Source organism: Ornithorhynchus anatinus, chromosome X5 (genome assembly GCF_004115215.2).
Source record: "Ornithorhynchus anatinus isolate Pmale09 chromosome X5, mOrnAna1.pri.v4, whole genome shotgun sequence".
Classification (NCBI taxonomy): Eukaryota; Metazoa; Chordata; class Mammalia; order Monotremata; family Ornithorhynchidae; genus Ornithorhynchus; species Ornithorhynchus anatinus.
This window is the reverse complement of record NC_041753.1, coordinates 5,362,419-5,389,627: the sequence shown is the minus strand read 5'-3', so window position 1 is coordinate 5,389,627 and position 27,209 is coordinate 5,362,419. Positions and strand designations below refer to the sequence as shown.

The following is a 27,209-nucleotide window of genomic DNA, read 5'->3' as shown; positions in this document are numbered from 1 at the left end:
TCTCTTCCTCCTCCTCCATCTCATCATTGTCCTCCTGGCCCTCCTCCTCGTCGTCATCGTTGTCCTCCTGGTCTTCCTCCTCCTCCTCGCTGTCAACCTCCTGGCCCTCCTCCTTCTCCTCCTCCTCGTCGTCCTCCCGCTCCCGGCCCTTCTCCTCCTCCTCGTCGTCGTCCCGGCCCTTCTCCTCCTCGTCGTCGTCCTCCCGCTCCCGGCCCTTCTCCTCCTCCTCGTCGTCGTCCCGCTCCCGGCCCTTCTCCTCCTCGTCCTCCTCCTCCACCTCCACGAGGCTGAGCCTGGGGGTTGGCGGACAAAGCCCGGGCGTGAGGCGGCTCCTCCCCAGAGAGCGCCGGGCGGCGGCCGAGAGGGGACGGGGAAAGGAGGAGGAGCCGCTCACCGGGTCAGCTGGCTGTCCACGGCGGGCTGGGTACGGTCAAACCTGCGGCGCTGCGGCGGCCTGGCCCTCCACGACTGACTGTGGGAACAAGATGGCGGACGGGGAAGGGAGGGGTCGGGGACGGCGACAACCGCACTGAGCAAGGGGGGAAGGCAAGAGCGAAAGGGACGGGGGAGAGCGCCTCTGAAGGGGGTGGGTGGGGAGGTGGCCAGCGGGTCGCGGAGGGAGCAGAAGCTGGAACCCGGGCCTGGGAGTCGGGAGGAACTGGCCTCTCATCCCGGCCCCGCCACTCGTCAGCTGTGTGACCCCGGGCCGGTCACTTGGCTTCTCTGGACTTCGGTTCCCTCCTTTGTAAAATTTCACTTCCCTCGCCCATACGTCTACTTGAAGTTTACGGAGAGAGGACGCGTGGCCCGGTGGAAAGGGCCCGCGCCTGGGAGTCAGAGGTCGGGGGTTCTAATCCCGGCTCCGCCACTTGTCAGCTGGGTGACTTTGGGCGAGTCACTTCACTTCTCCGGGCCTCGGGGACCTCCTCAGGAAAATGGGGATGAAGACCGAGCCCCACGTGGGACAACCTGATGACCCTGTGTCTCCCCCAGCGCTGAGAACAGTGTTTGGCGCATCGTCAGCGCTAACAAAGACTATCGTCATTATTATTACTATCAGCCTGTACCTTCCCCGGCGCTTACAACAGTGCTTGGCACATACGAACAGTAAGCGCTTACCAAACATCACGGTATTATTTTTCTTAGCGGGTCTGAGTGCCACCCCGCCTCCCGCCCCGCCTCCGGACCCCACCTCGGGAAGAAATCCGACTCCGAGCTCTCCATCTCCTCTTCCTCCGGCAGCTGCCGGGCGGGCTGGTGGCCCTTCACGGCCGTGGAGGTGAGGCGGGGCGCCTCTGGGGAGCTGCTCAGCTGAGGGCTCCGCTCCCGAGGCCGGCGCACCCTCGGCCGGCTTCCCGCCGAGGGAGCTGCGGAGACACACCAGTCGGCCCCCCCCGGTTCCTGAAATCCCACTCAGACACCTGCGCCCGGAGCCCATCTTTTTTTAAAACGGTACTTGCGAAGCGCTCGCTACGCCGAAATATGACAGAAGAGACTTCTGAGCCCCGGGGGTGGAGCCTTTAGGCTTTCTGATTTCCTCATGGCTCCTCTGGAGCCCAGAGAGGAGACTAGTGACTAGAACCCAGGTCTGGGAGTCGGAGAGACCTGAGTTCTAATCCCGCCTCCACCGCTCATCTGCCCCGTGACCTTGGGCCAGTCGCTTTACTCCTCTGGGTCTCGGTTCCCTCGTCGGCAAACTGGTGATAAAACTCTGAGCCCCAGATGGGGCAGGGACTGTGTCCAACCTGCCGGGCTTGTAGCTACCCCAGCGCTTGGTACAGTGCCTGGCACACGGTAAGCGCTGAACAGATACCATAAGAGGAAAAAGAGAGAGCGAAAAGGCAGAGACCGAAGACAGAGGTGTTGCCCAATGGAAGCGGGGCCGGGGGCGAGGGGTTTCCTGTCTCGGCCCGTCGTTACCACACGATACGTCCTGGGACCAATTACCTAATTTGCCTGGGCCGCGGTTTCCCCCATAGGTGGAAAAAAAAATGGGAACAATCCCATCCCAAGCCCCATTCCTGCCCTCTCGGGGAGAGGGAGAAGAGGGAGCTCTCTCCGAGGGAAAAGTTTGGAGAGCGACAGGACAGGGCGAAGCAGCGTGGTCTAGTGGGAGAGCCCACGAGTCAGAAGGACCTGGGTTCTAGTCCCCGCTCCGCTGCTTATCTGCCGTGGGACCTGAGGCGGGTCCCTTCACTGGGCCTCAGTTCCCCCCCGCCCCCGTAAAATGGGGATTAAGACTGTCGGCCTCTTGTGGGACAGGGATCCCATCCAACCCGATTAGCTTTTACCTGTGCCAGGGCCTAGAACAGTCCCTGGCACAGAGTAAGTGCTAAATACCATTTAATAAAATCAAATAAACGAAAGGAGAGGCCCGCTCCGGGGGACGTGGTCTGCGAAGAGATGCCCTGGCCGCAACCGGCCTTAAAAGGCAAACTCTTTCTTAACAGAGCACCGCCAGTTTCCCTACGTGTTCCGGTCACCTGTGACCAACGGGAAGCTCCCCGGGCCGGCCCTCAAAAATCACTTGCCTCCGGTCCCGCCCGGAGGGGTGCCCCTGCCGCCATTTAACGTCCCGGTCTCCGCAGGGAAGGGGCGGCGGGCTGAACCCCTCGCCCGGGGTCGTTGGCGTCCCCCCGCCCCGGCATCCCGGTCCCCTTGGCGGTCGCCTCCGGGCCTCTTCCGTTCTGAGAGAGTGGGCTCTCGCCTCCCCGGCTTCTCCCCCCAGACCCCCCTGCTCTCGGGCCCTTCTCTGTCCCTCTGTGGGTCTGGGACGGGGCAGGAGAAGACGTCGGGAACCGAAGAGCCGGGGGCTAAGGTGGGAACCTTACTTTCCAGACGGCGCCTCTTGGCCCGGGGCTGGTACCGGACGCTGCCCTGGGTGGTGTCGGCCTCCTCCGGGGAGCTGAGGGAGCGGCTATAGGACAGGACCGGCCCCCAGGGCCGGGTGGGGGGCTGGGGGAGCTGGTCCAGACATTTCTCCAGGTAGGACAGCCTGTGAGGGGAGGGAAGAAGGTGGGGGGGGGGGAGAAAGGGGGAGGCGTGCCCACGCCGTTCATTCCCCAAGCCCGGCCGGCCCGCGGCGTCCACTCCCGGCCCGGGGTGGGGGTGGCTCACAGCAGCTTCTTGTCCTGGCGCAGGAGGCGGGCCGAGAATTCCATCAGCAGCTCCAGGAAGGCCAGGTTCGGGGGCTGGTCCGAGGAGCCGGCTGGCGGGAGCTCGGCCAGGGCGAACTTGATGCCTTCTCTGATCGGGGGGATGGAAGAGAAACGCTTAAGATGGTGGGGCGGCATGCCCCCTCCACCCCACACAGCCCCCCGCCCGTAGACCCTCTATTATTATTATCACGGCATTTATTTGGAAAACATTGACTACGTGCATCCATCCAGTGCTGGGACGGACGCAAGAAAATCGGGATGGACCCGGTCCCTGGCCCACGGTGGGGCTCACGGCCTCAATCCCCGTTTTACAGAGGAGGTCACTGAGGCCCAGAGAAGTGAAGTCACTTGCCCAAGGTCACCCAGCAGACAAGAGAGTAGAACCCTCTAGGCTGTAAGCTCGTTGCGGGCAGGGGACGTGTCGGTTTATTGTAGCGTACCCTCCCAAGGGCTCGGTCAGGTGCTCTGCACACAGTCGGCGCTCGGTAACACGACTGACCGATCCCAGTCCCATCGACCGCCTGGTTTCCCTCGCCTCTCTGGCTCCCGACTTAGGAGGACCCAGGTTGGCCCCGGGGAGGCTAGGAAGAGGATGGATGAAGAGAGAGAGAGGGAAAGAAAAAGAGAAAGGGAGAGAAAGAGGAAGACAGGGCCCTCTGCCCTTCTGGAGCCATTAAGCAGCTTGCGGGGCGAATCCAGCCGCCGTGATGACCCAGAAGTATCATTAAGTCAAGGGAAAAGGCATGAGCCGGAGGTTCTGACTTTCGATAATCATAATCACAATCATTGTGGCGTGTGTCAAGCGCTTACTACCTGTCAAGCCCTGTTATTTATTCATTTATTTGTACTGATGTCTGTCTCTCCCCCTCTAGACTATAAACTCGTTGTGGGCAGGGAATATGTCAGCTTACTGTCCTGCTGTCCTCTCCCGAGCGCTCAGTACAGTGCTCTGCACACAGTAAGCGCTCAATAAATACGGTTAATGGATGAATGGATGAACACTGGCGAACCGCCGGCTCGGACCGACTCCCTTGTCCCAGCTGGGGCTCACAGTCTAAGGGGGAGGGTGGCCAGGCTTCCTTCCCGTTCTGCCGCCGCCGAGGGAACGGAGGCCGAGAGAAGTCAGTGGCCCGCCCGAGGCCCCCGGCTCCCCACCCGCCAGTCCCCCCGGCCGCCCCCGCCGCTCTCTCTCCTCACTTGTGCAGCATGACGATCAGGTCCCGGTTCTGCAGCTGCTGGGGGCCGAAGCTCAGGGCGAACCTGCGGGCCAGGTCCCGCATCTCGCCGAAGGCCGGGAGCCCCTCCAGCCCTCGGGGCCCCTGCTCCTGCAGCGTCTCTGTATACAGCTGGCCCCGGCGGGACGGGACCCCGACGCAGCCCAGAGACAGGAAGAGGCTCCCCTCGGACCCGATCGATCCCCGTCGGCCGGGGGCCGGGGAAGGCAACGGCCGGGAGGAACGACGGGGAGTGGAACCCCAGCCCCCCGGGCCTGGACGGAAGAGGGCCCTCGCCCCCACACCAGGCATTTCTCCCCCTAGTCACAGCCCCTTCTTTCCTTCCCAGCTTGGATTGGGGGACGCACACCCCCTTCTTTCTCCCTCAGGGGCGAGGAGCTTCCCAGCCTGGAATGGGGGACATATGCCGCCTTTTTTCTCCCTCGGGGACGAGGAGCTTCCCAAACTCAAGTGGGGACACATGCCCCCTTCTTTCTCCCTCAGGGGGTGAGGGACTTCCCACTTCTTCTCTCTCCCTCAGGGGTGAGGAGATTTCCAGCCTGGAATGGGGGGGACACACACCCGCTTCTTTCTCCCTCGGGGGTGGGGGGAGATTTCCATCCTAAAGTGGGGACACACGTCCCCTTCTTTCTCTCGCAGGGGCGAGGAGCTTCCTAGCCTGGAGTCGGAGACTCACATCGTCTTCTTTCTCCCTCGGGGGCGAGGAGCTTCCCAGCTTGGATTGGGGGACGCACACCCCCTTCTTTCTCCCTCGGGGGCGAGGAGTTTCCCAGCCTGGAATGGGGGACATATGCCCCCTTCTTTCTCCCTCAGGGGCGAGAGGCTTCCCAGCCTGGAGTAGGGGAGGGCTGAGCCCCGGGGGGGGGGTCCCCCCACCAAGCCCTCCGGCTCTCAGAGAGCGCCGGCGGAGGCGGTACCTGCTTGAGGCTGAGCAGCAGGATGTGGGCACACTTCCTCCGGTCCATCTGCCGCAACCGCGTCAGGGTCTCCTTGATGATGTCGCCGTAGTCGTCGTGGAACTGGGGAGGGGGCGGGCACGGATTGGGGGGCCGCTGGCCCCAGAGCCTTTGGGAACAGCTCCTCTCGCGCCTCTCTCCCAGAGGACCCCGGCCCGGGCGGGCCCGGGATGGGCGGGGGCCGCAGAGAGGGGAGAATCCGAGACGTCCCCGCTGCAGGGGCAACCTCACTTGCACGGGATGGGACCGGGAGATGGGACCGCAGGTAGGCGCCGGGGGAACCCGCAGGATCGGACTGGCCCCTCCTCATCTCCTCTAATAATAAGTATGGTATTAGTTGAGTGCTTACTACGTGCCAGGCACTGTACTGAGCGCCGGGGTGGATACGAGCAAATCGGCTTGGACACGGTCCCTGTCCCACGTGGGGCTCGGACTCTCGATCCACATTTTACAGATGGAGGTACGGAGAAGTGAAGTGACTCGTCCAAGGCCACACGTCAGACAAGGAGCGGAGCCGGGATGAGAACCCACGACCTCGTGACTCCCAGGCCCGGGCTCTATCCGCTACGCCAAGCTGCTTCTACAGTCACTTCACTTCTCTGTGCCTCAGTTCCCTCACCTGTAAAACGGGGAGGAAGACCGTGAGCCCCGGGTGGGCCGACCTGATTACCTTGTATCAACCCCAGCTTTTAGAACAGTGCTCGGCACCCGCCGAGCGCTTAACAAATACCGTCGCTATTATCCCCCTCCAGATTGGAAGCTTGTTGCGGACGCGGAACGTCGCTACCAACTCCGTTCTGTTGTCCTCTCACAAGTGCTTAGTACCCGGTTTGAATCCCGGCTCTGCCACCTGTCAGCTGCGTGACTGTGGGCGAGTCACTTAACCTCTCTGGGCCTCAGTTACCTCATCTGGAAAATGGGGATTAAGACTGTGAGCCTCATGTGGGAACGACCTGATGACCCTGTATCTCCCCCAGCGCTTAGAACGGTGCTCTGCACACAGTAAGCGCTTAACAAATACCAACATTATGACCCGGCTCTGTAGGCGGTAAAGGCCGTCGGCGACGAGGCCGTCCCCCTCTAGCCTGTGAGCTCGTTGTGGGCTGGGACCGTGTCCTCTCCCAAGCCCTCAGCGCAGTGCTCTGCGCACAGTCTGCACGCGGTAACGACCACCGCTTGGCTCACCTCCCGCCGCGCCCCTCCACCGGCCCCTCGGCGCCTCGAGTGAGGCTGGGGGGGGGGGCGGTCCGAGGGGGACGAGGCCCGGCCCCAAACTCCTCTCCCCTGCCTGCTCAGCCCCCCGAGACCGTGAGCCCCGGGTGGGCCGGGGACCGTGTCCCCCCGGAGGGTCCGGTCTCCGAACCCGGCGCCCGGCAGGCGGTTGGAGGAGCGGCCCGTCGCGCGCGTCCGTCCCCCGCGTCCCCTCCGCCCCCGACGCTCACCTTGCTGTAGTGTTTGAAGACGTCGGACGCGGCCTCCATGTCCAGGACCCCGTAGAGCAGCAGCTTGCAGAATCCGGCCAGGAGGTTCCGGCGCTGGTGCAGTAGCCCGATCTGTTTGTACTTCTCCTCTTGCTGATCCTGGTCATCCGGCTCCTCCTCCTCCTCGTCCCCACAGCCTGCCAGGGGCCCGCCGGGCCGGTCAGGGACCCGGCCCCCCCCGCCGCCCGCCGCCCCCACGCCTCCTCCCCGCCGGCCCCTCCTACTGGAGTCCGACTTCCCCGCCGGGAGGAAGACGTGGTCCATGAGGAAGCTGGCTAGCTCGGCCTGCAAGGTTGCCTCGGGCTGGTAGACCAGGGGCTTCAGGGCCTCGCGGCCCCCCAGCACCATCTGGGAGCTGAACACGAGGAGCTGGTCGCTCAGCAAGACGAAGGCCTGGGTTCGGGGGGTGGAGAGGGGGAGACAGAGGGGCGGGAGAGGGTGGGCGGCCTGGACCTCCGGTCCTCCCCCCGGGGTCCCGGCCTCCCCCCCGACGCGAGGGGGCGGGGCGTGCCGGCGAGGGACCCCCACCTGCTCCCGGATCTCGGCATCCACATCCGAGAGGCAGCTCTGGCAGTAGCCAAAGAAGGTCAACATCTTCTGCTTCAGGTCCAGCAGCTCTCGCTGGGGGCGAGACGGAGAGAGACGGGGAAAGCGACGTAGACGTCGCTCATCCAGTCGGATTTATTAAGCGCTTACTGGGCGCAGGGCACCATAGCACGCGCTTGGGAGGGGACGGCAGAGAAATTACGCCCGCATTCCTTGCCCGCAACGAGCTCACTTTTCCTCATCTCCCGGTCCCTTCTGCGTCGCCCTGACTTGCTCCCTCGGACCGTCCCGCCCGGCCCCGCGGCGCTTCTGAGTACCTCCGTCATCTTTTCTATTTGCATCGACGCCTGTCTCCCCGCAGGCGGACCCGCCGCCCTCCCCGCCGCCCTCACTCACCTGGGAAGGGTTGGTGGTGGAGAGGCGGGTCAGAGACCAGAGGACGGAGAAGTGGACAACGGTCAAGGCCGGCAGGATCACCTGGCACACACACAGGAGAGGCTGCGAGCTCGTCGCGGGCAGGGAATGTCACTCTTTATTGTTGCACTGTACTTTCCCAAGCGCTTAGCACAGTGCTCTGCGCTCAGTAAGCGCTCAATCAATAGGACCGAAGGAGCGAGTGGAGGAGAGCTACTCGATCCATCACTGGTATCCGGTGAGCGCTCACTGGGTGCAGAGCACTGGACTAAATGCTTGGGAGAGGACGCGACAGTAGAGCTCTTGGATGCGATCCCAGCCCTTAAGAGTAACAAATAATAATGGTTTCTGTTCAGCGCTTACTGCGTGCCAAGCGCCGCGCTAAACGCTGGGGTGGGTACAAGCGAACGGGGTTGGGGGCAGCCCTGTTTCACGTGGGGCTCGCCGGATCAATCCCCGTTTTTACAGGTGAGGGAACTGACGCTAAGAAGTGACGGGACTTGCCCAGGGTGACGCCGCAGACATGTGGCGGGGCCAGGATTCGAACCCATAACCCTCTGACTCCCAGGCCCGTGCTCTATCCACTACACCACGCCGAGGAGCTTACGGTCTACGGGGAGAGATGGTCGTTAAAAGGAGGAGCGGTGTGGCCTAGTGGCTAGAGCCCGGGCCTGGGAGTCAGAAGGAGCTGGGTATTAACCCCGGCTTCGCCACGTGTCAGCTGTGTGACCTTGGGCAAGTCATTTTGCTTCGCTGGGCCTCAGTTCCCTCATCTGTCAAATGGGGATTAAAACCGTGAGCTCCAGGTGGGACGGGGACTGCGTCCACCCCGCTCAGCTTGTACGCAGTAAGCCCTCAACAGATATCATTTAAAAAAAAGAAAAAGCAGCGGCAGCTAGGGGAGAGTGACCGAGTCTAAGGGTGTGGATATGACAATAATAATGACGGCATTTGTTAAGCGCTTACTATGTGCCAAGCACTGCTCTAAGCACTGGGGTAGATACAAGGTAATCAGGTGGTCCCGCGTGGGGCTCCCAGGCTTCATCCCCATTTTCCAGATGAGGTCACTGAGGCCCGGAGAAGTGAAGTGACTTGCTCAAAGTCACCCGGCTGACAAGTGGGGAGGCGGGATCAGAACCCACGACCCCTGACTCCCAACTCCCAACCCGCGCTGCTTCTCAAGGGCGGGAAGGCCAGGGCAACGGAGTCGGAGGGCAGCTGGGACGGAGGCCGCGGGAGAGACCGGCGAGCCCACGGGGCCGCGGAAGGGGGAAGGGGAGGCGAGACGGGGTGAGGGATGGGGGTCGGAGACGATACGGGACGACTGACCTGTTGGGGCACTTCCCCGCTGTCCACGGCTTTGCGCAGGAGGCGGCAACATGGCTCGTGCAGCTCCCAGCGGGTTAGATCGTGGGCGCTGGGAGAGGAGGAGGACACGACCAGGAAGAGCCCTGAGAGGCCGGGACGGTGGGCCCCTCCTCCGTCATCACCCCCTCGTGCGGGACGGGCTCTGGAGCGGGTCCACGCACGTGCGCGTGTGTGGGTACGGCCACGGACGGAAGATGGAGACGGGAGAGGGGAAGGAGGACGGTCTCTCCGTCAGTCATATTTATCGAGCGCTTCCCGTACTCTATGCTAAGCGCTGGGGAGAGGACAACGGAACAATGAACGGACACATTCCGTGCCCACAACGAGCTTGCAGTCTAGAGGGAGACATCACCAGAAATAAATAAATGACAGATACGGACATAAGTGCTGTGGGGCCGGGAAGGGGGGGAGTGAATAAAAGGAGCGAGTCAGGCCGCCGCGGAAGGGAGCGGGAGAAGAGGAAAGGAGGGCTCAGGCGGGGAAGGCCTCGCGGAGGAGACGGTCTCACTTGTGGAAGGCAGAGAGGCGCTTCAGGGTGGCGGCCATGTTGTACACCTCGTCCTCGTCCAGGTAGGAGGCCTGAGGGACGGAGGGGCCGCTGGTCACTCGCGGGGGTCGGACGCCCCCCAGGCCGGATGGCGTCCGACGGGCCCGTGCCCGCGGGGAGCCTCCCGACCAGCGAGGGAGGAGGAAGGACCCAGAAGCAACAGCTACGGAGAAAATAAGAGCTGTGGGAATTCGTTGGATGCTTCCTCTGGGGCCGGCCCCGTACTCCGCGCTGCGGGTAGAGACGGGATAACCGGAGCCGAGGTCCCCGACCCGCACGGAGCTCGCGGTCCGAATAGGAGAAGGAGCGGGTGTGGAATCCCCATTCTCCAGACGGGGAGACCGAGGCCCAGAGAAGGGGACTCCCCAGGTCCCGCGGCAGGCAAACGGGCGGAGGTGGAGTTAGAACCCGGGTCCTCCGACTCTGAGCCCTGGGCTCTTTCCATTAGGCCGGGTCAATTCCCGAATGAAGTGTGTAAGACCACGCGCCCGAGGAGCGGCTCCACGCCACTGCCCCTCAAACCGTCAACCAGCCGAGGATATTTCCTGAGCGCTTACTGGGCGCGGAGCAGAGTACTGGCTGCTTGGGAGAGGATGATACAACGGAACCGACAGACACGTCTCCCTGCCCACGGAGGGCCCGCAGTCTAGAGGGGTAGACGGACGTTAAATGAAATGGCGGGTATGCACCTAACCGCTGTGGGGCAGAAGGTGGGGTGACTATCCTTCAATCGGTGGTATTTATTGAGCACTCACAATGTGCGGAGCACTTGGGAGAGGAAAACAGAGAACCGCAAGTGCTTGGAGGGTACAGAGCCGCCCTCCCTCCTCCGTTCAATTGTATTTACTGAGCGCCTACTGCGTACGGCCTAACGGCAGGAGCCCGGGTCGGGAGTCGGAGGCCGTGGGTTCTAACCCCGGCTCCGCCACCTGTCCGCTGTGTGACCCTGGGCACTTGGCTTCACTTCTCCGCGCCTCAGTTACCTCCTCCGTAAAATGGCGATCAAGACTGGGTGTCCCATGTGGGACAGGGACAGCGTCCAACTCGATTACCCGGCATCTACCCCAGTGCTTGGCAAGGAGTAAGCACTTATCAGCATTATTATGATTAAAAAGCTAGGCCGTGCCCCTCTCTCCCGTCCCATCCGTTCGTTCGTTCAGTCGCATCTCCTGAGCGCTTACTGTGCGCAGAGCACCGTACCCGGCGCCTGGGAGAGTACAGTGGGACACCAAAGGGACACATTCCTGCGCACGGCGAGCGATAGTATTTACTGAGCGCTTTCTGCGTACTGGGGAGAGCACAACCCAACCATCCAACACACCCAACGGGACGCCCTCCCGGCCTGTCCCTCTCTCGTCTCCGGGCACCTCTCCCCGGCCGCCCCCCCGGACCTGCAGCAGCTCGCCGAGTTCCTGCTGGAAGCGATCGGTCAGCAGGTCCACCAGCTGGCTGCGGGCGAAATCCCCCCGGCTGAAGAAGGTGAACTGGGGGTTGCAGAGCAGGTAGAGGGCGCGGGCGGCCGCCTCCAGCACCCTCGACTCCGCGTGCTTCTCCACCACCTCCCTCAGCTGCCGCAGCAGCAGCTCCAGGTGCTGCAGGAGGGTACGGGGGGCGGGCGGGACGGGGAGGGGGCCGTCAGGGGAGGACCGTGAGTCCACGGGGCCCGGAACGGGAGGGAGGGCCCGCAGCCGGGAGAAGCCGGCCGGTCGATCGTATTTATCGAGCGCTTTCTGGGGGCGGAGCACTGGACTAAGCGCTTGGCAGAGGACCGCGTTCCCTGCCCTCAACGAGCTTCCAGTCGAGAGGGCGGAGAAGGGAGCACGGTACCGGGCGGAAGGAGGCCGGGCCCGCGATCTGAGGACCTAGGGTTCTAATCGCGGCTCGGCCGCTCGGTGACCCTCAGTTCCCTCATGTGTAAAACGGGGATTCAGACGGCGAGCCCCACGTGGGACGGGGCGGCGTCCCTCCTGATGAGCTTGGATCCCCCCACCCAGCGCTCAGTACGGTGCCCGGCCCAGAGTCAGCCCTTAACCTTAACCAGAAAAACAAAAGGAAAGGACAGAGGCTGAGGGAGAGGATTCTCGTGCCTCTCTACCGGCGCTTAGTAGAGCGCTCGGCACATCGGAAGCGCTCAGAAGTGGCAGAGTGACTTAGGACGGGGGAAGCGAGGACCGGTGGGGGGGACACGGAGGGGAAAAAGGCCTGGGTTCTGGGGCCGAGGAGGGAGGAGTAGCGGAGGAGGTGAGAAGGGGCGCGGAGAGGGTCCCCACCGGCCCCTCACCTTCTCCAGCCGGCCAGTGCAGTAGATATTCAGGTCGAAGAAGGTGATGAGCTGGAGCAAGGGGGTGACCTTCTCCCCGTCGGCCGAGTACTGCGGAGGGGGCGGGAGGCGGGCTGACCCCGGGCTCGGGCGGCCCCGGCTCCCCCCCGCCGCTCCGTCCCGCCGCCCCGTTACCTTGGCCAGCAGCTGGGGCAGAAGCGGGATGAAATGTTCCGTCAGCTTCACCCGGTCATCCGCCTGGGCCCTGCGCTCTTTGGCGGAGAAATTCTGCGGTTCCGAGGACGGGGGGAGAGGAGAGAGAAGCGGCGGCCCGCTCGAGTCGGTGCCCAGTGACGCGGGGGGAAGCCGCTCCAGCCCGCCCCTCCCCGGGCACCCCTGGCCCGGCCTGCTCGGCCGAAAGCGGCCGGGAGTTGGGGGGGAGGGGGGGGTCTTTCCTTCGGAGTTGGGCGGAGGGAAGCGGAACGGGAATTACCCCACGGAGGCCGTGGCGATGCCGCCGTCTGGCCCGTCGGAGCGGCCGGCCCCGGTGCCCGGGTCTCCCGGAAGAGGTGGGGGGCGGGGGCGAGCGTTACGGTTCGGAGTAGACACGGAGAAGAGAGACAGAGACAGGGACAGAGACGGAGGCAGACGGAGGCGGCCGAGACAGCGGAAGCGTGAGGTGGGAAGAGCGGCCCCGTCCCGCGGCGCCGGTCGGCCTGACCGTCGGATCCCGGGGATCGGCTTCGGCCCGCGCACGGCGGGGCCTCCCGCCCTTCCGCCCCCTAACCGCCGGGTACCTTGCGCCCGGTGGCCCGGCCCACGGGCGGGTGACCCTCGGTGGCCTGCCGGGCGCTGGACACGAGGATCTCGATGAGCGTACTCTCCTGCACGTCCCCCAGGCCTGCCGGCGCGGTTGGAAACACCCGGTCGGCGACGGCCGGCTCCCGCCTCCCCTTGGCGGGTCCTGGCCGACTCCCCTCGTCCCTCGAGGTCGGGGCGGTCCTCGACCTCCCAGACGACGCCGGCCTCGGGGAGGGGGGGAGGCCGACCACCCAGACCCGCCGCCCCCCGGTCCACTCTCCTGGGATTTCGGGGCGGGAAGCCCCCGGGCCCCGACCGGGCAGCGCCCCCAGCCCTCTCACTGTTTTCCTCCTCCAGCAGCAGCACGGACAGACCCTCCCAGTTCTTCAGCTGAGGCCCCGCACAGTCCCAAAGACTGTCCACCAAGTAGGCCGTGTGATCGTGGAGCTGCCGGGGAAGTGAAGGGAAAGGCGTGGGTCTGGGGGGCAGGGGGTGGCGCAGGAGAGGGGGTCGTAAATGCCCCGCATTTCCTCCCCACACACCCCCTCCCACCTTCAATCACACCGAGACCACCCCCCTCCCCAACCCGCCCAGCCCAACCTCGCCGTCTCCCCCGGATCCCCCCCGGCCCGGGGCGGCACCTCGCTCTCCATCGAGAAGGCCAGCAGGAGCCGGAAAAACGTTCCGTGGGGTCTCTGCGGCTGCTCACGCCCCATCTCCATTTCGTCATCGTCCTCCTCCTCGGGGAGGAACAGCCTTTGGGGGCGGGGAGGAGGAGAAACCCCAAAGTCCAGAGAGGATCCGTGAGGGATGGGAAGGCCGGTGGAAGACGGGGAAGGGAGGTGGGGGACTTTGGGGGGCGGGGGGGCCGGGCAGCTGGAGCAGTGACGGGCGGGCGGAAGAGGGGCTGGGAAACCCAGGGAGCCTGACGGCAGGGAAGCCACGGGATGGGGGTCGGGGGCGGTAGGTGGGGAGGCCCAGAGACACTGCGGAGGACGAGGGTGCGGGGAGGGGGCGGGCCGCCCGGGCCCCTCACTTCCGGTAGAGGAACCTCCCGGCCGCGGAGGCCAGAGCCCGGTTGGAGGCGTACACCACGGGGTAGACCCTCTCGCAGTTGGCTTCCGTCAGCACCCCCTCCATGTTCCTGCCGGGGGGAGAGGGCCGTGTGCGGCTGAGGGGGAGGGCGGGCGGGGGGCCGGGGTTCGCCCGCCCCGTCGGCCCCCCGCTCCCCTCGCCCCCCGCCGGCTTCCTTCCGACGGGCGGAGTCAGGCCGAACCCCTCTCTCCGCGGCTAGGGGTTCGGGGACCCCTCCAACACATCGCTCCCAGGAGACCCACCCAAAGGCAGAAGATGGGGAGGGGGAAGGAGGAGGGAACTGAAGGGTTCGGTCCAGGTTCGAGGCAGGTGACGCCTGGTGGGGAGTGGGGGGGGGGGAGGGGAGGAGGGAATGAGGGAAAGAGGCGTAAAAAGAGGAGAAGAAGAGGAAGCAGAAGGGGAAGAGGGGAGGAGGAGGAAGAAGAGGAGTTACGACAGTGACGACGACATTGCTCCAGGAGAAGCAGGAGCTAGATCAGAGAGAATGCTTCGGGTGAGAGGGAGTCTGGGCCAGCTGAGCGGCCGCATAAAAATAATAATTATGGCATTTGTTAAGCGCTTACTATGTGCGGGGCACTGTACTAAGCGCTGGGGTGGATACGAGCGGATGGGGTTGGACCCGGTCCCTCATGGGGCTCGCGGTCCCAATCCCCATTTTCCAGATGAGGTAACGGAGACCCAGAGAAGTAAAGGGACTTGCCCAAGGTCACACAGCAGACAAGTGGCGGAGCCGGGATTAGAACCTACGACCTTCTGACTCCCAAGCCCGGGCTCCATCCGTTACGCCATACTGCTCTTCCTCTTCTCCTGGAGGTCTCTCGGCACAAGAGAGACCTCGGCCCGCTAAACCCGGAGTCGGGCTACCGGGCAGCGTCCCCCGCCCCACCGCCCGGCCCGCGGGCCTGAATACTCGCAGCCGGGACTCACTCCAGGATGAGGGTCAGCAGCTTGATGGCCTCCACTGCGACGTCCCACTCCCGGTCCAACACCATGGAGACCATGCGGTCCTGCGGAGGGAAGGAGGAGATGGGGCGGCGGCCGCCCTCCCTCCCCATCCGAACCCTGGGAGCCCAGGGGCCACGGAGAGAAGATCGGGAGAGGCTGGGCGGGCCGGACGAGGCGCTAAACATGGAGACGCGAGGCCGGAGAGGAGGGGGAGGAGGATGACGAGGACACGGAGGCAGAGCGGCAGCCCTTCTGGGCTTCTCTGATGGACCGCGGTGGCCGGCTCACCCCCGGTCCAGCCAGGGAGCCAAATCGATCCGGCAGTGGAATTTATCGAGCCCCTACTGTGCGCTGGGCCCCGGGCTCAGCGCCTGGGAGGACACGACGCGAGCGAGTCGGTGGGCCGGCTCTCGGCCCCCAAGGCGACATTAGAACAAACGAGGGGCTAGGGGAACTAGCAGGGGGTAAGGACGCGTACCTAAATGCCACGGAGCTGGGGGGGAGTAGCCAAGCGCTTAAGGGGAACACGGATCGAAGGACTCGGTCACCGCGGAGGGGAGGGCGGATAGGGGGAATGACAATAATAGTTAGGGTATCCGTTGAGCGCTTCCTACGTTGCCAGGCACTGTACTGGGTTCCGGAGTGGGTACAAGCAGATCGGGTTGGACACGGGCCACTAGGCCGCGCGGCCGCTCTCCGATCGAGAGCGGGTGGCTCGGGCGGGACCGAGGCCGGGCGGGTGGTCCGCCCTCCCTCCCTCGGCCCCTCGCGGCCCGCCGGCCCGGCCCCTCACCTTGAAGTGGCTGGTGAAGAGCTCCATGTGGCCGATGAGCTCCCTGCGGCCGTAAAGCCCCTGCAGGGCCTTGAGGCATTTGAGGCGCACTTCCCGCTGCTGAAGTCCCGAACAACACAGAGGAATGATCAATAATGATCGTAACAACGATATTCGTTCATTCAGTCGCATTAACTGAGAGCTTACTGTGTGCCCTGCCCGCTTGGGAGGGTCCGCTACAACTGTAAAATGGGCATTAAGACTGTGAGCCCCACAAGGGACCACCTGATCGCCCCGTATCCTCCCCAGCGCTTAGAACAGTGCTTTGCACACAGTAAACGCAATCATAATGATAACGAAGGCGTGTGTGAAGCGCTTACTACGCGTCAAACGCCACTCTGAGCGCCGGGGGAGATGCGCTTTTCTTTTTTAGTGGTATTTGTCACGCGCTTCCGAGGTGCCAGGCGCTGGGGTGGAGACAGGCTAGTCGGGTTGGACGCGGTCCTTGTCCCGCACGGACCAGGGGAGGGCAAGACAGGGTGAAGATGACGATGGGAAACGACCCCTCCTACGCCCGGGATCGGGGTCGCACGGGTCCAGGGACGCCCCCCCCGAAACACACACGTACGGAGGGGCGGAGCCTCCAAGGGAGACACCCAGGGAAGCCCACCGGGCCGGGGGCGACTCTCCAGGGGCCGCAACCCCCCGCACCCCATTTTGCTCCCGGGGGCAAGACGAGGGGGCCGAGGGGGGCCGGGGAGGGGACCCCCACCTTATCGTGCAGCGTCCAGCCGATGTACTTGAGGTAGCCGTCGGAGAGGAAGGAGGCGCTGTAGCTCTGCATCCAGCTCCCGATCTCCTCCACGCAGATGGCGCGGATCTCCGGCAGGACGTCCCTGGCGGGGGCGGTCACGGTACTCGCTGAACGCCCACGGGGCGCCGGGCTCTGTACTCAACTTCTGGGAAGGAACGACTCGAAGCCCCAGGTGGATAAAGGGGCCAAATCAACTCCTCTCCACCTCCTCTGTCCCTTCCCTAGGCCGGGTTCCGGGTGAGAAGCGGGAGAAGGGGTCTCACGCCGTGGCGCGAGAGTGCTGGGGGTGGACGGGGGCCCGCCGGCTCTACCTCCTGGCTCCTCCCCTCCCCTCTCACCTGTAGCGGTGCACGAAGACGCCCTTGAAGATGCTGTTCATCATGCCCTGGAGTTCCTCCTGCTGCTCCTGGAGCTGGGAAACGGGCTCGGGCGGAAGCCGGAGACACCCTCAGCCACGGGGGCCGAGGCCGGGAGGCCCGTTCCCTCCTCGGGCCGTCCCCTCCCCGCCCCGGTTCCGGGCCACAGAGACCACCCAGAGGCGCGCTGCCTTCCCCCTCCCTCGCCCCATCCCGCCTCGCTCCTACTCCAGGAAACGAGATTCGGGACCGTTCCGGTTTGGGACGATCGTGGTTTGGGACACGGGGGTGGGGGGCCGTCACTGGTGGGAGAGGTGGATTTCTGGGAGCCCGGATCGGCCCCGGCCGGTCTGCGGGTCGGAGGCCCTAGGGCGGGGCGGGAGGGGGGTGCCAGCCGAACCCGGAGGCGGTCCGAGACGGATGGCGCCGGCCTCCCGGGAGCCACTGGGTCCGGCTGATCGGACCACCTCATTGCCAGCGGCGGCAGTAAGCGGGCACAAATCCCTCAGGGCTTGCCCGGGGTGCACTGGGAGACCCCGATCGGAGAGGTTTCGCCAAATCCTTTTCTGTTCCTCTCAACTCCTCCTCCCACTGGCCGTAACCCACTCCTCGGGGAAAAGAGAGGAGAGAAAGAAAGAAAAAGAGAGGGGGGGAGAGGGAGGACGGAAAAGGGAGGGAGAGGAAGGAAGGGAGAGAGAGGGAGGGGAAGGGAGGGAAAGACGGAGAGGGAAGTGGAGAGGAAGGAAGGGAGGGAGGAGATGGGTCTGTGAGGTCTGGCCAGGAGGCGCCTACCCGGGGCCGGGGATTCCCCTGACCTCCCCCCCCGCCCCGCGGTCAGCCACAAGCGGAAGCCCCGGTCCCTCAGAGCCGCCTCTGCGGTTTGCTCCGATTCACCGAGGCCGAGGGTCAGGGCTGCACGGGGCGGGCTCGGCCCCTGGTCACTGATCCGCGCCCCCGCGGGGAGAGGAAAGGACAAACTCCAGACCGCGGCGGGAGGCGGCGGCGGGAGGGTTGGCCGGGGCGAGGAGCCCACGCTGGGAGCGGCCAGCGGCCGTGGGGTCCGGCCCACGGACGTCCCCGAGCTGAGGAAGTGGACGAGGGACGGTTGAGGCGAGGGGGCGGTGAAGGAGGGAGAGAAGCAAAGGCGACTACCCAGAGAGGGCAGGGGGCGTGAGACGGACGGGGGTGGTAGAAATGGACCATAAAAGATCTGGACCCGGGAATCCGAAACCGGGGCCCGGGGTTTGGGGAGGGGACGAGCGGATCACGAGATCCGCTGGCTTGGGGAGGGGACAGGTGCCGGGAGGGGGAGGCTGCGGCAGTTCCTCCTCCCTGAGGGGGGAACCCCCTTGACCCTGCCCTCCCCCCACGGCCCCCTCACTGCCGCGGTCGGTCCGTCGCCGGGACGTCAAACCCGGGCGTCCCAGAGCCTCTCTCGGGGGCAGGAGGAGGGACGAGGGCCCGTCCACCCATCCAGGAGTTTGTCCCGGCGGGTCCTTTCGGGGGGACCGGACCCGGCTGTTGTCGGGGGGGTGTCGGCCTCACCTCCTTGCGCTTCTGCAGCAGATTCTCTACGCGCTCGGGTGCCCGCTGCCCGGGCCCCTTGCTGCATTCTACCTCGTACTGGCGCTGGTTGTTGTCCTTGTGCAGGCTCAGGTGCAGGGCCGCCCTCACCAGCGCCGTCATCAGCTTCATGGCTGGCGGGAGAGTGGGGGGACGGGGGAGGCGGCGGGGGGACCGGGGGCGGGGGTCCGTCTGAGGGGACGCGGCGCAGCCCGCGGGGGGCTGACCGCGATCCCGACCGTCGATGGTCGGAAGAGGAGCCCTCTAGACCGTCGGCCCGTTGCGGGCAGGGGGAACCTATCGTCTGTCGTTCTGCTGTCCTCTCCGGTGCGTTTAGTCCAGTGCTCTGCACACGCTAAGCACTCAGTGAACACCACTGAACGAACGAACCAGTGAAGAGGCTGCGGGGAGGATCCCGGCTACGGGACGGAGAGAGAGGAGGAGTCTGGAGGGGGAGGGATGGGGCCCGGGCCCCCGACCCTCCGGCCCCCCGGGGCCCACGGTCCTTCCCTCCCTCCCTCGCTCACCGGCCAGGGTGCTGGTGTGGCGGAAGGCGCGGACCTGGGAGTCGGAGAGGCCCGTGAGCAGGGAGATGAGGGTATCCATGAGGAATTCGTCGTAGAGGAAGCTGTAGCGGCACTGATGCACCAGCGAGCTGACGAACTCACAGAAACTCCCCCGGAATTTCTTCCAGGTCGGGCCGGAGGCTGACAAGGGGTATTCCACCGAGTCCTGCGGGGCCGGGAAGGGGGACCGGGGCCGGGGGGAGCCGGGAAGGGGAAAGATGGTTGTCAGTCCAGCCTCGGAGACGAGGCTCTTCTCCGGGACTCCGCGTTTTGGGGGTCTTCCTCCAATACTCTCTGGCTAATCACTTAATGACTCTGGGCCTCAGTTTCCTCGTCTGCACAGAGGGGACCCAGACACCTCTTCTCTCTTCCCTCCTGAGCCCCACGTGGAACGGGGACTGTGTCCAATCTACTTAGACCGCGTCGACTCCAGCGTCTGGTACGGCGCTTGACACATAGTAAGCGCTTACCAGATAGCACATTATGCGACCCTATCCCCAGCCCCTCTCCCCATCCTGTCCCGGCTCCTCTCCCCTCAGGCTCCCCAAGTCTGCACCCCCATCCCCCCGCAATCTCCCAAGGACATTTCCGGAGGGTCTTCTTGGCTGAAGGTTTTCGATCTGTGAGCGCCCGCCTCCCCGCCGCCACCCACCCCATATTTAGACCATTAAACCATGTCTAATTCCCACCTGTGTGTCCTCTCCCAGCGCTCAGTACAGTGCTCTGCACATTCTATGCGCTCAACAAATGCTATCACTACTATTTAGGAGTCTGCTCTTCAGCTCAGAATCAGAGGTTCCCAGATTCACCTGATTTCCACCCTACCTTGGGTCTCCCCCAGCTCTTAGCACAGTGCTGGGCGCCCAGTAAGTGCTTAACGAGTACCACGGTTATTATTCAGCTCCCCACCCCCGGGGCCATACAGTTCTCCACCCCCTACCTCGTTAAACTTCTCCGTCATCTGTTGGATGATCTCTGAGTTCTGCAGGGTCTTGAACATCTCCAGGGTCACCGTGCCTGATGGGGGAGGAAGGATGGTAAAAAAAATTGGGAGGACGGGGCCGTTACGGCTTCCGCCGGCCTTCCGACAGCAGAAGGGGATGAAAAGCAACAAAAAAAGGAGAAAAAACCCTCCATCTTGCACTTCAGCGACCTCATCCACCTTCCCATCACCCCTGGGAGCCAGGCACGGGGGGGGTTCCATTTTATTGATGGGGAAACTGAGGGGCAGATCAGTCGATTTAATCGGTCGGATTTTCTGCGTGCTTACTAGGTGCAAAGCACTGTAGTAAGCACCTGGAAGAGTAGAATGCAACAGAATTAGTAGACCCGTTCCCTGCCCGTAATAACGAGCTTACAGTTTAGAAGACTGAGTCACCTCAATGAGATCGGGTAGCTCAATGGCCAAAGTTAATGATATCAATAATAAAAATAATACTTCTACCTCTTAAGGACTTACTTCGGGGCAGAGCACCGTACTAAGCGCCGGGGTAGAGATACGAGATAATCGGATTGGACGCAATCCCGTCTCACACGAGGCGGGAGAACAGGAATTGAGACCCCATTTTACAAGATGAAGCAACTGGGGCCCAGAGGAACTGGCTTGCCCAGGGTGACACAGAAAGCAATCGGCAGAGCGGGGATTAGAACCCAGGTCCTTGGACTCCCAGGCCCGTGCTCATGGAGACGGCTCTCGCTGCTGCCTTTCGAGCTCTGATGCATCTTTCCTAGTGTTTTTTGCTTCTGTCTCTGAGGTTCTTTACATTTCCTTTGGGGTACGTGGGTCTGACCTCGCGAGACCGTCCCCCAACCCCCCGTGGTCTAAGAGAACTGCCCCATCCCCATAAGGTTCGATGGCAAAATGCCATCCATCGTTTGGTTTCGAGACCCTGGCTGATGAAAATAATAATAATAACGGTACCTGTTAAGCACTTACTATGTGCCAAGCACTGGAGTACAAACGCGTTAATCAGGTCGGATATAGTCCCTGTCCCACATGGGGCTCCCAGTCTTAATCTCCATTTTACGAGTGAGGTCACCGAGGCACAGAGAAGTAAATGGCTTGTCCAAAGTCACACAGCAGACAAATGGAGGAGCCATTCCCTTCATTTTCCCCCCGAGTGGCAACTGCCCGAGGCGGGAGACACCCTCTCTCACTTCCAGCGGAGCGGACGGCACACGCCAACTTCAACTTTGTTTGAAATGCCCTCTCCCCGTTCCCCTTTCTCCATTTACATTCCCGCTCACCTAATCCCAAGCGGGCGTTCCCAATCAATCGGCCAGTGGTATTGCTTGAGCGAGCAAGTTCACAGCATTCTGCCGAGCGCTTGAGAGAATGCCGTGGAAGCGAGGGGCACCTTACCCGCCCTCAGGTTGCCATGCCCCAGCAGGGAGGTGGAGGGAGGAGGAGGAGGGTTGGAGGACGAAGGGAGCCTCTCCTCACCTTTGCAGCCACAAGATCTGATGATGAAATTGACCAGTTCGAGGAACGCCAAGTCGCGATTCTGTTTGTAGCTCTCCAGCCAGTCGTCCACCAGAGCCTGGGAGGGACAGAGCGCGGAAGGAGGGGGATGAACTCAAGGGACGGAGAGGGGAAGGGAAATTGGGGGCTCCAGGGGACAGAGGGGAGCCCTAAATCCCCACCTCCCGCCCTCACCCCCCCGATTCCAGCCCGGGGGGGTCTCCGGGGAAGGTGACCCCCCCACCCCCCAGCCTCGTCTGGTGGCGTCCTCTGAGGCCTCGCCTCCGCCGATACAAACTGGAGGGCGCAGAGATGACGACGGTGTGGGGCTCGCTCTCTACCTGCATGGCGCTCCTGCCCAGTTTCACGGCTTCGAAGAGGTCGCTGGGCGGGGACTCCTGGGGTTGCTCCTGGAGCTCCTCCCGGGTCTGGCGGCCCCACCCACCCCTGGCCTCCTTCCTCAAACGTTTTGCCTTCTGGAAGGAGAGGATGAGTGGTGAGAGCAATGTTGGGGGGCGGGGGGGAATGGCCATTCCCCATCCACCGCTCCCCATCCTCCTCCACCAGGCGGACCGGGGACCGAACAAGAGCCACGTACCTAGGAGCGTGTCAGAGCGCCGCAGGGCCTCACGTGTCGCTTGCGTGGATGTACCCTGAACCCCCGCCCCGGGCCGGACTCCTAACCACCCGCCGGGATCTCCTGCGGCCCTCGGGCTTCCGATCCGTCAGGAGAGAGCTCGCTCACCTGGGGCGACTTGGGCGGGTGCCTGGCCGCCCGCTTCTTCGGCTGCAGCTGGAACATCTCCACAAAGTCACTGTCCTCGCTAGGGCAGTCGCCGCCATACCTGGGCCGGGGAGGGAAGAAGAGGTGACAGGGGAAGAGGAGGTGGAGGGGAAAAGGAGGTGGGGGGAAGAGGAGGTGTGGGGGGAAGAAGCGGGAGTCAGGGGGGATGAGGAGGGCAGGTGGTCCCCCTTAGCCACCTTCTTCCCCAGCTCCAACAGGCCGGGGCAAGGCCTCTCTCTGAGCCCACCTCCTTCCATTACTATGAAGCCCCCCAACCCACCCCTTGCCCCGGAGTCAACAGCGAATCAGGGGGATGTGGCCCAAGGGACCCTTTAGAAAGATGACCCGGACCGATGAGGGGAGGGGTCGGGGACAGGGAGACCGACCAAGAGGGCGAGTCGGGCTGGGGGGGAGGATGGGGAACGGACCGGCTCCCTGACAGCGAGCGGAGAGTGCACGAGTTCGGAACCCAGAGCGGGGCCCGGTGGGGTTGAGAGGCAGAAGACGACCTGAAAGCAGGCAGGGGCGGGATGGTCAGAGACGGGGGAGAGCCAGATGAGTGTGCTGGGCCCGTGAAGCCACGATCAGATACGCGTTTCCTCTCACTCACGCTTTCAAGCTCCCGGTCGCTTCCCTCCCTCCTACTTTTTCCAATCAATCAGTCATATTTACTGAGCGCTGAGCACTGCACTAAGCACTTGGGAGAGTAAAGCACTCTATAACACATTCCCTACCCAAAAATCTAGTCTTTCCAGTCTTCTCCCACTACCCCCGAGCTCGATACCTTCATTCTTGTCGACCTCACCGGCTCGCTGTGCTTCGTTCTCATCTCCCACCCTCTTGCTCACACACGCCACCCCCCACCGCCGCGCCATCCAACAGATCACTGCTTCACAGCCCTTCTAAGGTCACATCTCCTCCAGGAGGCCTTCCCCGATTAATCGCTCATCTCCCCACTTCCTCTCCCCCAATTGCCTCTCTGCCCCTTCCAGGCTTTTTTTTAAAAAGGGTACTTTTTGCAAATGGTACTCGTTAAGCGCGTACTATGTGTCAAGCGCCGTACTAAGAGCTGGAGTAGCTTCTCCCCCTCTAGACTGTAAGCTCGCTGTGGGCAGGGAATGCATCTGTTATATTGTACGCTCCCATGCGCTTAGTCCCGTGTCCTGTGTACACAGTAAGCGCTCAATAAATATGACTGATTGACTGCTACCAGATCATCAGGTCGAACCCAATCCCCGTCTCTCATCGGGATCCCGGTTTAAGTGGAAAGGAAGAACAAGAACAGCTTTCCTAAATGCTTAAATTCTTACAACCCCGTTGGCATTTACAACTCCGCTGCTGCCTGATCTGTGATTTCGGTGGCTGTCGCCCGCGTGACACTGTAAGATCCCCAAGGACAGGGACTGTACTGTCCCGACCGCTTGATGTGGTGCTAACCATCAGACGCTATCGGTGGTTCCAAAACATAAAAATACCACCGAAGACGATGAGCGACGAAGGTACGTGGCGAGTTTTGCCGGAGTTTAGCGGGAGGAAGTGGGCAGACTGAGGGCTAATAAATTTGACACAAGAATTCTCCCGTGCAGACTTTTTAAAAAAAAAACCAAACTCATACAGACATGTACTTTCCCAGATCTAGTGCTAAGCTGATAAAGGTACCAAGCACCAGCAGTTAGTACAGCGCCCCGAACACAGTAAGCACTCAGTAAATACCACGGATTGATTGGTAGGTCCGACGGGTCATCCGGACAGTATTTTGCCCATCCTTTTTCCTGGAGAGCTAGAGAGGAGTTAGGAGTGAGAGAAAATAAGGGGCGAGAGGGGGTAGGCTGATCAATCAATGGTACTGAGCGCTTACTATGTGCACAGCACTGTACTAAGTGCTTAGGAGAGCATGATACAACAGACCTGCTGACATTTCCCTGCCCACAACGAGCTTCCAGTCTAGAGGAAAGAGCTTAGCGTGTTTAAAGTTGACGGCCACGGACCCGTTTAAATCCGGGAAACGACGGCGGGTTCCTGGACATCTTATAAAGGAATGGGGATGGGACACTTTGGAAAGACAAGTGCGACGGTGAGATAGTCTGAAGGGAGGAGAGGTTGAGGCAGGGAGACAAAAGTGGAGAGCATTCCTTCATTCCATGGTATTTACTGAGCGCTTACTGTGTGCAGACCACCGTACTAAGCGCTGGGAACGTACAATTCGGCAACAGATAGAGACGATCCCTGCCTTACAACGCGCTCACAGTCTAAAAAGCAGAGCAGTGATTCCAGTTCGGAGGTTCATTCGTTCAGACGTATTTACTGAGCGCTTGGAAAAGCACAATACAACAAACAGGGACAGTCCCTGCCCACAGCGAACTCACGGCCGAGGGCGGGGGAGACAGACATCCATACAAAGAACTAAAATGACAGGTCTGGACCTCAGCGCTGTGGGATGCAGAAGAGAGCGGGAGATGAGGAAAAGTGAGGTTCGGTGGGGGAAGGCCTCTTGGAGGAGATGCGAGGGGGGTTGTAAGGGGACCTGTTAGGCTGGGCGGAGGGTGAACGAGCAGAAGAGCCGTGTCGGGTTCCCCGAGGTGACGGGGAGGGACCGCTTGGTCCGGTGGGGGAGAGGGCAGACCCCGCCGGCCGCCCCGAAGCTTCCAGCCAACCCCCACTCACTCTTCGGGTGAAGTCGGGGCGGAGTCCGAATCCTCATTCAACGCCAAAGAGGCCTGAGAGCTGCTTGTGGCGTTCCTGAGGCTCCTGAGCCGGGAGGAGGAGCTGGAGCTGGGTGACTGCGGCACAGGCATGGCCTCTCCTGGAAGTGGGGGGCAAGGGAGAAGGGAGGGAGCTGACTGCCTTCTTCTTCCTCACCCCGCCGCAACCCTACCAAAAAAAAAGAAAATAATAATAAAGAATCCCCTGCCCGGCTGCTGTCCCTCCCCCTTCGACTGTGAAGGTCCGGGGCCCGCGTCCCGTCTGCTTCTCGTCTGACGATCCCAGCGCTCGGCACAGGGCTTGGCACGTAGCGAGTGCTTAACAAACACCACCATCATAGTCGTTATCACGAGGCGACAACGGCAAGCAGCGTGGCCTGGTGGATCGAGCCTGGGCCTGGGCGTCAGGATAAGAATAAGGATGGCATTTGTTAAGCGCTTCCTATGTGCCAGGCGCTGTTCTAAGCGCCGGGGAGGACGGAAGGCGGGCGGGTTGGCCCAGGTGGGGCTCCCGGTCTTAATGCCCATTTGACAGATAACTGAGGCCCAGTGAAGTGACTTGCCCAAAGTCACACAGCTGACAAGCGGCGGAGCGGGGATTTGAACCCGTGACCTCCGACTCCCAGCCCGCGCTCGTTCCACTGAGCCGCGCTGCTTGTCCCAGAAGGCCCCGGGTTCTCCGCCTCTCGTCGGCTGGTTGACCCGGGGCCAGTCACTTCACGTCTCCGGGCCTCAGTTCCCTCATCTGTAAAGTGGGGATTAAGACCGAGATCCCCGTGCGGGACAGGGCCCGTTTCCAATCTGACAACCTTGTACCTACCCCAGGGCTTAGTACAGTGCCTGGCACACAGTAGGCGCTTACCAGATACCGTAAAAAAAAAAGGAGGTCCCCTACCCGGGATGGAAGGGAATGGGGCTACCTCCAAGTCTGGGACAGGAAATACAGGGTGAATGGTCACGGGGTCACTCCCTTAGGTGCCCAAATCCTAGAAAGGAAGGGAAACTGAGAATAAGGGATTAGGGGCTCCATCCCGGTGAAAGAGGAAAATTCAGGGCACCCCCGAGGGGATCTGGGCCTCAGTTTCCTCATCTGTAAAATGGGGATGAAGACCGTGAGCCCCACCTGGGACAACCGTAAGCCCGTCAAAGGGCAGGGACTGTCTCTATCTGTTACCGATTTGTCCATTCCAAGCGCTTAGTACAGTGCTCTGCACATGGTAAGCGCTCGACAAATACTATTGAACAACCTGATCACCTTCTATCACCCCTCCAGCGCTTAGAACAGTGCTTTGCTTATAGTAAGCGCTTAACAAATACCACCGTTATCTTTTCATTCATTCAATCGTACCGACTGAGCGCCTACGGGGTGCAGAGCACTGTGCTGAGCGCTTGGAAAGTACGATTCCCCACTGCTTCCTACGGAAAGCCCCATGGGGAGAGAACGGCAATTCAATTTTGCCCCGTGGGCCAAAGAACCCTTGGCAGAAGGAATTCCAGGCTCTCAGCCCTCTTTCTTCTCCCCCACCAGTCCGAGCTTCTTTTACGGTCTTCGTTAAGCGCTTTCAACGTGCCAGACGCCGTACTAAACGCTGGGCTACGGTGGTGGGGGGAAGCGGGCAAGGAGGGAACTCACTTCCCAAGGTGAAAGTTCTTTAGCCCATGTCACTCTCTACCTAGTGGAGGGGAAGGAAGCTCTTTGCTGGTTTCAGACTTTTGCAAGTGGGGGAGAAGAGAGAAAGGGGCTCAGGCCCCCGCCATTTTGCTACCCCACCCGGGGGCTTCCTGACTGGATTTGGAGAATCGCTCTCCCTCCCGCCTTGGGGCCTCTGTCTGGGGTGGGGAAGGGGGGATCCCTGCCTCCTTTCTGGGGGGTCTCGGCCTGAGCCCGAAGGCCCCGTCCCTTTCTCTGGGCGGGCCAAGGAGAAGGGCCCCGCTCAGCTATGGCGGGGCGGGAGGAAGGAGGAGAGGGTGACCCTTTGGGGCCTCATTTCCCCCCCCGCCGGGCACCTGCGGCCCCTCTTCTTCGCCCTGGTCGGGCGCTTGTGGCTGAGGCGCCCAGGGAAGGTGGGGTGGAAGGGGCCGCGCAAGATGGCGCCGCCTGAGGGCCAACGGTCGCCGCCCCTCCCCCCCGTCCTCCTCCCCCTCCCCCTCCCCCTCCCATCGGGGCTCGTGCGCGCCTGCGCCGCCCTCGCCGTGCGCGCGGCCTCCTCCCTTTCCCGCCTCGCGTGCCTGCCACGCGCTCCTTCCCTCGCGCGCCTCGCGGTCACGTGCGCTCCCCCCGCCCCCCTTTCTCCAGCGCCTCCTTTTCATTGGTCGGGATCCCCCTCCGGCCCCGCCCCCCCGGCGCGGCCCGCCTCCTCATTGGCCCGTCCCCGCCCCCCTCCC

The 27,209-nt window shown here is 62.8% G+C and overlaps 1 protein-coding gene across 1 annotated transcript; it reads right to left on the bottom strand.

The window, feature by feature from the left end:
- Positions 1-235: 235 nt before the first annotated feature.
- STAG3 (stromal antigen 3) lies at positions 236-26,940 on the bottom strand (the record flags this gene model as incomplete). The annotated part of the gene is made up of 32 exons (XM_029055044.1): positions 26,832-26,940; positions 24,787-24,925; positions 22,084-22,183; positions 21,680-21,814; positions 21,321-21,417; positions 19,818-19,894; positions 18,839-19,043; positions 18,294-18,445; positions 16,731-16,804; positions 16,351-16,474; positions 15,600-15,698; positions 14,789-14,868; positions 13,803-13,910; positions 13,408-13,522; positions 13,108-13,213; positions 12,763-12,866; positions 12,161-12,253; positions 11,987-12,076; positions 11,097-11,297; positions 9,667-9,737; positions 9,120-9,207; positions 7,773-7,853; positions 7,359-7,451; positions 7,055-7,223; positions 6,792-6,967; positions 5,311-5,412; positions 4,356-4,504; positions 3,118-3,246; positions 2,832-2,995; positions 1,193-1,367; positions 395-472; positions 236-293 (listed from the first exon to the last, which is right to left on the bottom strand). Coding segments are annotated over exons 2-32 (3,624 nt in total), but the record flags the coding sequence as incomplete, so codon positions are not given.
- Between the last annotated feature and the right edge of the window lie 269 nt (positions 26,941-27,209).